Source organism: Propithecus coquereli, unplaced genomic scaffold (genome assembly GCF_000956105.1).
Source record: "Propithecus coquereli isolate 6110/MARCELLA unplaced genomic scaffold, Pcoq_1.0 Scaffold307, whole genome shotgun sequence".
Lineage (NCBI taxonomy): Eukaryota > Metazoa > Chordata > Mammalia > Primates > Indriidae > Propithecus > Propithecus coquereli.
In genome coordinates, this window is record NW_012148697.1 from 2,148,822 (window position 1) to 2,162,700 (window position 13,879).

The 13,879-nt window shown below is 36.8% G+C and overlaps 1 protein-coding gene across 1 annotated transcript in view; it reads right to left on the minus strand.

Annotated features, from left to right (window-relative positions):
- The window catches only part of UGGT1 (UDP-glucose glycoprotein glucosyltransferase 1), a 124,164-nt gene that overhangs the window by 34,141 nt on the left and 76,144 nt on the right, over nt 1-13,879 (minus strand). Inside the window, exons 18-25 of the mRNA XM_012649914.1 lie at nt 11,644-11,764; nt 9,042-9,140; nt 8,236-8,259; nt 7,638-7,732; nt 5,576-5,782; nt 4,677-4,808; nt 3,951-4,081; nt 764-859 (exon numbers count right to left, since the gene is read on the minus strand). Of these exons, the coding sequence (XP_012505368.1) occupies nt 764-859; nt 3,951-4,081; nt 4,677-4,808; nt 5,576-5,782; nt 7,638-7,732; nt 8,236-8,259; nt 9,042-9,140; nt 11,644-11,764 (905 nt within the window). The remainder of the gene's footprint in view (nt 1-763; nt 860-3,950; nt 4,082-4,676; nt 4,809-5,575; nt 5,783-7,637; nt 7,733-8,235; nt 8,260-9,041; nt 9,141-11,643; nt 11,765-13,879) is intronic.

Below are 13,879 nucleotides of genomic sequence, written 5' to 3' on the forward strand. Positions count from 1 at the left end.
GAGACTCTGTCTCAAAAAAAAAAAAAAAAAAAAATTACCATATCGGGGTTAAATTTTTGAGGTGTGCTAACAGGACTCTGGAGAAAGTCCTAATACTCAGGAGACATATGTTGAAGACTTTAGGCATGTTACGTCATGATGTTTTCAACATACCTTCAAATGGTGCAGAACACAATGAGTGCATGTGTGTACACAAACATATAAATAAACACTGTGAGGACTACACATGCACACAGATGACAGAGAAGAAGCAAATGTGGCACCACAATTGGTGAGGGTGAAGGATATCTGGGTGTTCATTGTAATGGTCTTTCAACTATCTTTACTTTTCAAAATAAAAAACTGAAGAACAAAAAGGCAAGGATTTCCTCATAATGCTAAATTTATTTTTTTTTATCAAAAACAAAAGCTTTTAATAAAAAATGAGTATGTTAAGTGCTTTAATAATCTATTTATTCTCGAATATAAGAAAATCACACTGGTCTGTTTCATTAAATGCTGTTTTCTACTAAAAGGATGCAATCAGAATTATTTCAAAATTATTTAGAAGTAAACACCAATTTTCATGCAACTGAGATCTGTATATAAATTTTACATACGAATACAAATACATATATACATGAAAACTGTATACCAAACAAGCATTCCATTCCTATAGAACTAATATACAAACATTATATGGAAAAATAAAGGAGCTGAGGTAAAGGCAAACTTAAGAGTTTAATGTTCAAGAATATGAACAAATTCAACATTAATTCTATACCTGTGTCTGTCTTCAAAAAACTGGTACTCAATTCTTGCATCTCCTTTTGGTTGAGCTGACAGGAGAGCATCCACCTTCATTACCAAGTCACTTGCCCTGAAAGATGGGGTTAGTGACATCTTAGCATCTCTTTAACCGCAGGTTTTTATATGCCAAACATATTAACCCAAATACTGAATGCTGACAAAATGGTTTTAAGAAGGCAAGAGCTCTGTTTTGACAGGCATGAGAAAGAGTACTGATTTTGTAAGTAATTAGTTGCATGACTTTGAGGAAGTTAGTCATTTTTCCATACATGAAATGGAGACAGCACCTATTTTGCATGACTCTTGTAAATATTGTGCTGGTTAAACTTATCAAGCACCTAGTGCAGGGCCTGACCCTTAATAGGACTGCCAGTATTATTTACATTCTCCCTCATCCTCTTAAATAACTATTACTTTTTATGACGATTAGAGTAATAACTCACTGGAAAAACATTCAGGAAAATAAAGGTGAAAACAGAGACTACATATAATATCATAATTAAGAAATAAGCTATGATATTTTGGTTCATAATTCTACATTTTTAAATGTATATAAATGAAAGTAGGATTACACTATTTAGTCACCTGCTTTTTCACTTAAAAATACATTATAAAATCTTTTGGTTGGTTAAAAAAACACAAGGGTATATCAACATTTTTAATGACTGCATAATATTATATTTATGGATACACCATAATCTATTAAATCAACCAGCTACTGAACATCTATATTGTTTCTGATTTCACTATTATAATCAACACTTCAGAAAACAACTTAGAATAGCATTTCTATTATTCCTACCCCTTCTAAAATTGATTTCTAACGAAGGAAGATCTTGAACTTAATCATGAGCCTGAAAAACATGCTCTAATTTGTTGAACTAAAGACTAAATCCTAAATAAAAATTTTAAGAGAGCATTTGTGAATATATTTAAATTCTAATTAAGGCTATATATTTTCTCTTTGAACCAAACAACTATATCATATTACCTCTTTTGGTTCAACTTCTCGATACTAACTCCAAATACATATAATAGAGGCCCATTTGCATCCTGTGATGTGTCAACATGGTCACAAAACACATTAAGGGATGTGGACTGGGTGACCAGGCCAACATGAAATTCCCTCAAGTACCATGATCAAACAGCACAGCGCCAGGCTTCAGAAAACTCAGGACAACCTTGTGACTACAGGCTGGGTCAAGAATGAAAGCTGTGGCTGTAACAGAGGAGCCAGCCCCAGATGGAGCAGCTCTGGCACTAATGAAAACCCAAGGCAGGAAAGGTAATTCTGGAAAGCCTAATAGTTTTAGCATGGGTCTTTTGGCAGCCCCATGACTACCATATTTCCCTAAATTCACCCAGGACAGACCCAGAACCATCTCTGGTTGGCACAAGGTAAGTCTCGTAGGCATAGTCTGGCAATTATATAGTCCACAAAGCCTCCATACAGAGAGGAGTGGCCCAAAGAGACGTCACACCAAGCCTGTGCCTGTGACATGGTTGCTTCAAGTCATGAAGTACCTCCTGGCCTGCAACAGGGAAGCATTTCCTAGGTCGAGACAAGAGGCATCACTCAAAAGCTGCTGAGGTAGGAGGAGCCGCCTCATCTGAAGCCCTGGTATTGGCTTAAATGAAAAAAGATTTCTAGGCCGTGGTGGGAGAATTGCTTGAGGCCAAGAGTTCAAGACCAGCCTGGGCAGCATACCAAGACCCCATCTCTACAAAAAAATAAGAAAATTAGCTGGACATGGTGGCATGCGCCTGTAGTCCCAGCTACTTGGGAGGCTGTGGTGGGAAGATCACCTGAACCCTGGAGTTCGAGGTTACAGTGAACCATGATTGCACCCTGCTCTCTAGCCTGGGCAACAGAACAATACTCTCTTAAAAGAGAAAAAAAGAAACAAAAAGAAAAGAAAGAAAAAGATTTCTTCCCATGTTGCCCAACGCTTAGCAAAGGGACTACTTTCACAGCTATTGAAGTCAATACTTCACTAAAACATGGATCTTGAACTCTGCAGTGTGATGGAGTATAAAAAAGATGAAGGGAAAAAAACAGGAGAACTTTAAAATTTTAAATCCTCCAACTATACATCAAAGTATACTTCTCTGTGGAATGGCAGAAAATATTTGTAAACCATATATCTGATAAAGAATTGATATCCAGAACATATTAAAAAAAACTCCTATAATTCAACAACAAAAAACACCAAGCAACCCAATTAAAAATGGGCAAAGGACTTGAACAGACATTTTCCCAAAGACATATAAATAGCCAATCTGCACATGAAAAGATGCTCACCATCACTAATCATTAGAGAAATGCAAACCAAACCTCAAAGAGAAACCACTTCACACTGATGAGGATGGCTATTATTAAAAAAAAAAAAAAAAAAACAGAAAATAACAAGTATTGGTGAAGACGTAGAATAATCAGAACCCCTGTGCACTGTTGGTGGGAATGTAAAATGGTACAGCCACTGTTGAAAAAGGTATAGCGGTTCCTCAAAAAATTAAACATAGAAATATATCCTCCAACTATGCATTCGTTTGATATTTAATGTAGAAACTAGGTAAATATGACAAAGGGCTCCAGTTAGACAGCAGGTATATGGTCCATTCAACAATTTATTTTCTTCCATTACGAGATATAACACACTAAAATGCATTAGCTCATAACATTGAAAGAATTAAAATTAAAAGTCATTATTGAGGATGCCAGAGAAACAACTCAGTATTCTGTGCTGGGAAATAAAGGAATAGACACATTTAATCTGCCTTTTCTTTCCTGAATAAAATAAAACTTAATGATAACCAAATAGATAATGAGGGAAAGTATCTCTTTACATAAGTATTCCAGGTAATAAATAAACTAGCCTCTCCACTTCTGCACATGTTTGAAATTTTCCAGATCAAAAGTTTAAAAAAAAGAGAGAAAATTAATTCAGTTCTTTAAATATCAGCCTATGAAATAAATTAGCTTGCTTCAAAAGAAACATAAATTAAAAGAGCATTATTATATTTTAAAGCTGGAAATAAAACAACTTGGGATAGGTATCCTAAGTGACAATATATAATCCTAAACTTGACCAATGAGGAAAATCCAATTACTACAACTCCTGTGGCATGAGCTAATTAATTTCTTCTATGACAAAACTTACACATCTTCTTCTACCCGAAGCTGTTGAATATGAGATTTTATTTTCTGTCCTGAAGTTTTTAAGATGATGTTTTCTAGGAGGTGGAAATCATCTTGGTTAAAGAGCTCACCACCCTCCAGTGGCCCAATGATCTGTGGGGAGAGAAGTGCAGGTGGTCAGAGCTGGAGAGCTGCTCCAGCCGCAGCCGTGAAGGAGCCCCCTCGTCAGGCTGGCTTCCACACCCAAGCACCTTACAGACCAGGCTCTAAATAAAATCAGTGCAAAAATAAAACGTGAAGCCCAAAACAACTTAGTTATTTGTTTACTTATTAATTCCTCAGGGACACAGAACATGGACTTGAACACTTCACCTTATTTTTACAGTAAACAAACTCTGAAGTAAAATTAAATAGCAAGGTAGTTTTCATTAACTCTCACTGAATAAAAATAACACAGCCTACTTGATACGTCAAAGGCCATGCTGACTTATGTTCTGAGAGCCACCACACTCTGAACCCCTCCCACGATGGCTAGATGCAGACAGCAGGAGGGCTCTGCACAGGAACGTTCATGTCAAAAAGCACACTTCCCCGGAAATAAAGTGGCAGAAACAGCATCGGCACTTTGTAAGCCCTAATCGCCTTTGAAAACAGAGTGGCTCTGACTGAAGGGTTTCCTAGCTTCAGAGGAGAATGCTGCAATGAGTGCTCACTGACCTAATGTGTTGTCAAGTTCACAAATCCTCACCCTGCCGTTGCTGATCACAGCCCTCTGTCCCTTCTTCAGCTTCAGAACATCCCTGCAGTACACGGCGTGAGACAAAATGAAATCCATTTTGGAAGACTCAAAGACCTCTTTAAAAAGACTGAAATCCATGCCCTAGGAAAGTAATCGTTATTAAGGAAAAGTGATTATTATTAAGCAAACCATATAAATGAATAATCATCGTAAATAAACCATAAAATGCTCCTTTAGTAGAAGGTAATAACTAAGTTTCATAATTAACATTATGATGTCTCAAGTCTCCATTCTCCCCCATTTCCCCTTCTCTGCTTATAAAGTTACTGTTATTTCCTTTTCCTATTTTTTCAAGTGATTTGTAAAACTGGCACACTATTCTTCACAATACCCTGAATCTGCATTTTTAAATCTTGCTAATTTCTAGTAACAGCCTTTTTTTCTAACTGAAACTCCTAGTACTATATACTCACCATTTTATAAGAAATTTTAAACTATGAAACTCTGTCAAAAAATATGTAACATTATATTAATGAATAAACACGGGCTCATTTTGGAAATACATAAAGAATACATAAGCCTCTAACTTAAAAGTGACTCAAATTTCAGTTTTTTGCTCTATAAACAAATCAAATATTGTCTGTCTTTAAAAAACTGTACAAAACAAATGGCTTTGTACTTAAAACACATATTAAGTTATGCGCATCTTGAAACGTAGGCAAGTTTGGGGAATGTGACAGAATTATTTCTTGGAAAGATTCTTCAAAATTTAAAAAAAAAAAAAAAAATCCCGTGAAAGTCAGAACTAAAAGGACTAATCCTGATCATGAACAGGGCGCGCTGGAACGAGGAATTGAACTTCCGTGGCAAATGACATAACCAGCCTCATGAAAGGCACGGAGACTTACCCCGACAGAGAACTCTGCGATGTCAGCTCCTGCAGCCAGGGCCTCTGCAGCCTCCTCCTTGGCCATTTTGGTGATGAAGTTCTTGGCAGAGTTGGAGGTCTGCGTTTGGAGAGCTGCCCAGATTGCTCTGGAGATCCGAGTGTTTTCATAGCTTATCTCTTCACTAGGATTATTGATCACGCTTATTCTAACATTGTTACTGGATTTCTGTTTACAAAATGGGAAATAAGAGTTAGGTGGACGATGTTTTGAATTTAAAAAGCAGCATTAACATCAGTCTTGTTCCATAGGTAGCAAATAATCTCTCTCTTAAAAGTATTCAGTAGTTCTCCTCTGCATTCAGAATGAAATTCAAATGCTACAGTCAAGCATTCAGACCCCTACATGAACTGGCCCCCAGCCTACCTTTCCTACTTCACTTCTTACCACACCTGGAAATACAGCATATATTGCAAACCATCAGAATCCTATCTTTCCCCAAAACACTTTATAATCTGACACACATCATGCCTCACACTGGCAATGCTAACCCCAACTACATTCCATCTTTACTTCTTTAAGTTCCAACCATTCTTCAGTGCTCCGCTCAAACCCTTCTTCATTCACATGGCCTTTCCAGATTCCTAGCAAAAACAAATCTCTCCCTGGGTGAACAGACAAGAATCCATGTGGAAGCAGATGCCTAGGACCCATAAAGCAAAGAAAGGGTCTGTATCAAGAACATAAGCAGTAGAAATTTATACTATGTGTATCAAAAGAGATGTATAAGAATAGTCATGGCAGCATTCTTCATAACCCCAAATTAAAGCAACCCAATTATCCTTCAAATAGATTAAACAAACTAAACTTTGTGATACAGTCATATGATACAATACTATACAATGAAAAAGAACTAAATACCACTAATTGTAACATCATGGATAAATCTCACAAAAAGTTGAGCAAAAAAACACCAAATGCAAATGAATACATATTATAAGATCCCATTTAAATAATGTAAAAGATAGGCATACCCATTCTATGATGTGAGAAGAGGGAAGAGGGAAGAGGGTGCGGGTAGTGACTAGGCACAAGCGGGGAGGGCTTTCTAGAATTTGATAACTCTCTATTCTTTTTACCTGAATGGTGGTCACATCGGTGTGTGCATTTTGTGACACTGTTATCCCTGTGATTTGTGCACTCCTTTGAACCTATATTGTACTTCAGTTAAAATATTTATTTTAAAAATTCAACTCTCCTTCCCTGTTCTCTCACCTTACTTCCATCTGAGTCTTCATCTAGTGGCATTAGAGTGCCTGTCACATATATGTATCACCCTTCACTAGATCTGCCCTGATCTAACTTTGAATTCACCATGGCATATTGTCCACTCACTCGGACAATAAAGGCACGCGGCACATTAGTAAAATTGAAATCACTTGGATATTTCCTTATTGCAGTAAGCCTTCCTGTGCACAGGGTGGAAAAGCGACAAAAGGAGGGCTGTGACGTTTGGATCAAGCTGCAAATTAAACAGCTCAGGAAAAAGAATCTGACGTGTCAACCTCTGACAACGACACTCCATAGAAGAACCAATTTCTCTCACTCACTCACCATTGCCATTCACGCAATTCCTACTGCTCACGTGCAGCACATCTTTCAGACCATCTACGTGTGTCTTCCTCTGCACACCTGGATCTACTTTTACTGCCTGCTGCTGCCCCCACATCCGGACCTCTCTCAGTGTGAGGTCCCTGTCTCTCCCATACCACACACAGCACGATCGCTGCAGTACCTCTGCAGCAAGAATGTGAATGGTCACGCAATTAAAACTGGCCTATGATAAGCATCTCAACATTATTTTCCCTAAAAGTGCCTATTCCCTTAAATAAAGCCAGAATATTGTAGTCCTTGATCTCTTTTCTTAGGAGCTGGTAGTTCTCTGAAGTCACAGTGCTCTTTTTCCTCAAGCACTAAGAAAGTAGGACTCCCAACTCCCACTAAACAATCACATCAGCACAGAGATACCCATGAAGATTACTGCAGCCCCAAGCAAAAATACAGAATGAAGTTGTATACTTGCCTGATGTTTAATAGCATCATACAATAACTGCCGTCCAGAAGGGCTATCAAAATCCCCAACAATCCAAAAAGTTACTGGCCTAATAAAAGAATCATCTATAGAAAAACAAAAATAACAAATTGAGTTGAAGGAAAAAAAGCACATTCTGTGTTCCAACACTGTTGTTATACCAAATAATTTCTGAAAAGCATGCGTAAAATAAGAAAATGACAAGTTTAATAAAGATACAAAGCAAAAGTAATGAAACTTCTCTACTAAAATGAAAGCAAGGGAAACTTCCATGTAAATTAATTACAGACTAGGAACATGCACTGATTAATTCTAGTCTGTGCATCGGTTAGCATGATGAAATGAAAAAGAGCCTTTGAACATGTGAGTAACATATTATAGTCTTTAATCATATTAATTTGCAACTTTCTCAAAAATAATTCTTTACAAACATTTATACGAAATTTATCTAGATTGATATAGCCTACTGTTACCCACAGGTTCCAGAAACATCACAATAAAGTGTAAATAAATTCTGAAGTACAATGGTCTCTGAAACCACATAAGAGAATTAAGAAGAGGAATAGAACATTCTGAAGTTTTAAGTTACCATAGATTTCCTTGGAGGACATTCCTGGACAAAGATAAAGGGAAAACAGTAGAAGAAAAGAAAATGTCATTTCTGTAAGTAATGCCAACTGTAGGAGTCAAAAGTTACACAATGGCTAACATGGTCTACACTTCTTTCTGCTGCTCAGTCCCATCAGCGTTACAGTGCTGTCCCAGTAGCCCTCAGGGACAATTTCTTTGTGGAACCAAAAGGAGAAATTACCTGTACTTACATCTATCTGGGAAACCAGAAGTCCTCTCTAGGAGAAGACCACAGTGGGGGTAAAATTAGCTGCCTTAAATGACAGCCAGTGCTTTTTAGAAAGGGTAATAAATGTGACTAGAGGAGAAAAGAATCCTTCTGCCATTAAAAGGACATCATTTTACACAAACTTAGCCTAACTGAATAACTCTACACAAAAATCAGCTTTAAAAATTACACAAGGCTTTCCAGAACCAAGTTTATCTTATAAACCCTAAAATAAAATTAACCCTACATTGTCAATGAAGAGACAAATCAAACCAATTTTCAACTCATGAATCCATTTTCACATCGTAAATGTTTTTCCATTTTGAACCATGAAAGACTTTTCCTTTGGACTTTAATCCCCAAAATTTATAAAAACACCTGAATTTTTATATAAAGAATTAAATTTTAAACAGGTGTTTTATAAACTCAAAACATTGTAAGAAATGATTAAAAAATTATGGAATCTCTTTCTCCAACAGACATTAAGATAAATTGTTTGCAAATACTAAAAAAAAAAAAAAAAAAGTTGAATCCAAAAAAAGCCTCAAATGCATTACCTTTCTTTGTCAGATAGTTCATACTGTTGGCTATAGCAGCAGTCTTGCCTTGGGAATCCAAGACAGTAAATCTAGCATAATCATCCACAAAGAAGTTATCTAGGAGGAAAAAATTGAAATATATTTATATTTAAAATGCTTCAGTTCACATTAATATGTTAATATTCAATTGATAACCTGATGTGACCATAATATAAGATTTATAAAAAGGCATGAGCGAAGCATATTAAGTCTCATGGTTGTAGAACACATTCACAACATGGTTCTACCCCACTAATCACACTTTAAAGACACAAAGTTAGTGAGTAACATGTATCTCCCACGTAGCTATCATATGTGGACATGTCAGTTAAATGGCTGAAATTCATACTATTCCCATTCCTGTCGCTTCACGATGGGAGAAGAATCTCTTAAAGAGATCCCTTAACTTATCTCTCCCTTCCCTAGTCCATCTACTAGAGTAAGCTCTTTCCTATCCTATTCTGAAGAGGTGGGATAAAAGGGAGAAAAAATTTAAGAAAACTCTGATTTTTATTTTTCAAGTCTATCAAAATAACTTTCTAAAACCTTAATAGAAACAAAAGGACATATTCACTCTTTCTAGATATGGATCTTCTCCAATTATTGTTAGTCCCAAAGACAAATGCTCTTATTAATCATTTCCCCTCAGATTACTCTTCCTAAAATTCCAGGTTCAGAAAGTCATTCTCTTGCTCTAAACTACCCATTAATTTCTTCCTAGCTACAAAATGGTCTCTAGTATAAGTATCATAAACCCTCTATCTCTAGCATCTCCCCAGTCATAAGCATTAGCCCTCCCTAATACAAACGTCACTCTTCTCATCACTGCCGAGCACAGCTTGCTGCCCACACACCCGTCTGTTCATCTGTGCACCACTGGCCCATCTAGCCTTTTGCTCAACAATGCACACTGAGTGCTGAGTATCCCCCCAGTCAATATTCTACAGAAAAGAAAGCATTGGTAAATCGGTGAGACACAGTCCATGACATCATGTGGAGAAGAAGAGAGAGCACCATGGCCATAAAAATGAGTAGTATCCTTCTAAAAAAAAGGTCCCATGGGAGCCAAGGCCAAAGAAGCCTGGGCTATCACCAGTAGGTTAAGGGGACGCCAGCTCTTCCTCATTGATACTCGCACTGGGTTCAGCTGATAGATGGCATCTTTGCCACTGCACACTAGCATCGTTTCATAGGTCACTGCTACAACCTCAGTAGAAAAGGAAATCCAAGAACAGAAGCACCATTATGCTCTTTATTCACGTGTACTCCAAAGAACTCTTCAAGTTTAATTTAAATTGACGGAAACAACAAAAACTTAGCACAAAGAGTCATAATACTGCTTGCCTTGTTCTATTGAACCTTCTGGTAAGAAGCTAAAACCTAGCTACGAAGAAACAACTTAGCTCACTTTCTGAGTAGTTTCTTTTTTAAATATATGCCTAAATTTACATGTTCTTCTTAAATAAGCATTTCCCTCTGTCTAAAAAAAATTCAGGTAGATTAGAGATAGTGCCATAAGGTAACAACCATAAATAGACCTATATGTTCATTACACTCAACTATAACAACAAATACCATCGGTTACTACTCTACCATTATACATATCTTTTCTTCTCCAGTGAGATTTCAAGGCAAATGATGACAGCTCTACCTTATTTTCAGGTATTTGCTGAAAGAGCCTTCAGAGTCTCAATGGAAAGCACAAGGAACAAATTGCACCTGGGTTTATTAGCACATCTAGCTCTAGCTCTTAAAATGTATTCTAGCGGAAAACACCCAAACGTCCAACAACTGAGGAATAGATACATGAGTACTATCCATACAATGGATTTCAAAAAGGAATGAAATATTGATATATACTACAACATGGATGAGCCTTAAAAACACGCTAAATGAAAGAAGCCAGGGATAAAAGGCTTCTAACTATATGGGATGTCTAGAACAGGCAAATCCATACAAACGGAAAGTAGATTAGTGGTTGCCAGGAGATAGGAGAAGGGAGAAACAGAGTGACTACTAACATGAGGTCTTTTGGGGGTGATGGTAATGTTCTAAAATTAGACAGTGGTGATGATAGCACAACTTTGAGAATACACTAAAAACCATTGAATTATACACTTTAAAAGGTTGAATTTTATGGTATATACATTATAACTTGATGAAGCTACAATTTTTAAAAAAGGCATTCTTAGGTTCTCAGAGTGAAATTAACTGAGATATGTTGACATTATTGCTGACCACGTCTACAATGAGGATGAAAAAAGACAACTGCTTTATGACTACAAGGAAGCCAAAAATCCAGGTCCATTCTTATCATCCACTGCCTGTTGATGTAGCATTTACAAGGCAGTGAATATTTTCCAAAGTTTACAACAGTTTACTACGGAAGACTTTCTCTTCTTTAGGAGGAAGCTCTTGTGAATTTAGAAGCTCATACTATGAACTCAAGGTGCAACAAGTTTAAACATAAAATTGTGCCACAATCTTGGGTTATCTTCTGAACATTACAATCCAATAAATGCAAAGAGTCTGAATTGCCAATCAAAAAACAGCACAAAGTTGCTCCTGAAATGCTCCTTACTACTTGCTGTTAAATCCAGGTACTCTCGCTCAGCTGTCAAAATCCTAGAATTGATTCGTGGAACAACATTTGGCTGATTCATGATATACTCTACCACATCTTGATCATGGGACAGTTCACCCTACAGGAAAAAAAGAAGAGGGAGGGCAGCAGTAAGTGAATTTTATCAATAATGATTCATTAGGAATTTAAAAGTTATTAACTATAATAGTTTCTTATGTGTTGATAACACCTAAAGACTAAGTGACCATGTTATAGGTCCCTATCATTGTCAAGCACAAGCGGTTGGTTAAATACAGTATCTTTAACTCTATCAACACTGTGAGGCAGACATTGCTTCTCGATTTTCACTGTTACAAAGAATGCTACAGTGAATAATGTGTATATCTTTTATACTAAGAATTGGAATTGTTGTGTCAAAGGGTAATGTACATTTTAAATATTGAACTAAATTCAATATGGAAAGTTATGTTATGCGGGAGATGTAAATGAAGAGAAACTTTTACCCACTTACTCCTCTTCCCTGCCACTCATGTTGTCTTCCTGGAGACAGCTACTCTGTGTGTGTGTGTATGTGTATGTGCATGTGCGTGCATGTGTGTATAGAAGAGCTAGATCAAAAGGCATGTACTTTAAATTTTTGACATTCATTTTAAAGATAAGGAAGCTGAGGCACAGAAAGGTTAAATAACTTATTCAAAGTCACAGAGCTAATGTGAAGTGAATAAGAAATACAAATCCGTTTTTATTTGGTCTCTCCACAGACTAGTATGTTTCCCCAGAAATAAGTAAGCTCCACAAATTACTTGCGAGTAAACATAAGCGGAAAGCCATCTGAGACCTACTCATAGTTAGCTTCTTCCTAAAGGAGAAAGTCAAAGATCTCTCAGACAGTTAATATACTTTGTAATAAAAATCACTCCCAACTTTGTTCAATCTCAGGCATCCAAGTGACCCTACTTCTCCACAATCAGAATTACTCTGGGGGATGGAAAAATCATTTATTCTTCCCTTTTGTACATCTCATATTATAGTTGTACTTATTGAAGGTGATCTCAGAGCCAACCGTCAGTAACTGTGGAAATCTGCAAATCTGTCAGACTTAAAATATTTAACATAAAAGTATATTTTAAAGTCATTTCAAGAGAAAGATAAATGTAAATCAAATAGGCCAGCTGTGGTGGCTCATGCCTGTAATCTCAGCACTTTGGGAGGCCGAGGAGGGACAATCACTTGAGGCCATGAGTTTGAGACCAGCCTGGGCAACATAGCACAACCCTGTCTCTACAAAATATATATATAAAAAAAAGGTTAGCCAGCCATGGTGGTGCGCGCCTGTAGTCCTAGCTACTTGGGAGGCTAAGGCAGGAGGATTGCCTAAGCCCAAGAGTTCGAGGCTAGAGTGACCTATGATCACACCACTACACTCTAGCCTAGACAACAGAGCAAGACTCTGTCTCCAAAACAAAACAAAACAAAAAATAGATGTGAATCAAATATACACATTCCAGTCTAAATTATTCCAATTAGACACTGTTTGTGGTTACTTAATAATGAACATACAAGCCAACAACACAACTCAAAAGACTTACAAAGGTACTGGATGACTCCCTATACATTTGTCCCCTGTATACAACTTTGGTCACTATTATCAATCTGAATTGATTCCAGGTAGAAGCCTGTGTAGCTCAGGGAAGGCAATTTGGCAACATCTATCAAAATTTTAAAGTACATACGTTTTGATCCAGCTCTTCTATATACACAGGCTTATAAAGGTGCTTATCAGTGCCAATGGGGAACTGCTATTCGATGGGCAGGCAGTTTGTTTGGAATGATGAAAAAGTTCTAGAGATAGATAGTGGTGGTGGCTGCACAAGACTTTGAGGGTACTAAATGCCACTGAATTATACATTTAAAATGGTTAAAATGATAAATTTTATGTTTTGTATGTTTTACCACAATAAAATTTTAAAAATACATGTATTTCTGCTTAGGGTTACTATTATATCAAGGTTATTTAGTATTTAAAATAATATTTGAGTGACATTCAGCAGAAATGACAGAGTAAAGATCTCTGAAAATTTTGTCTTCCAACAAAACATTAAGAACACTGGAAAAAAATGGTCAAAATCGACTTATCCAAAACTCTGGAAATTAACCAAAAGATTTCAAAAGGAAAGTGACCTTTCTGACTTTTTTTTTTTTTTTTGAGACAGAGTCTCGCTCTGTTGCCCAG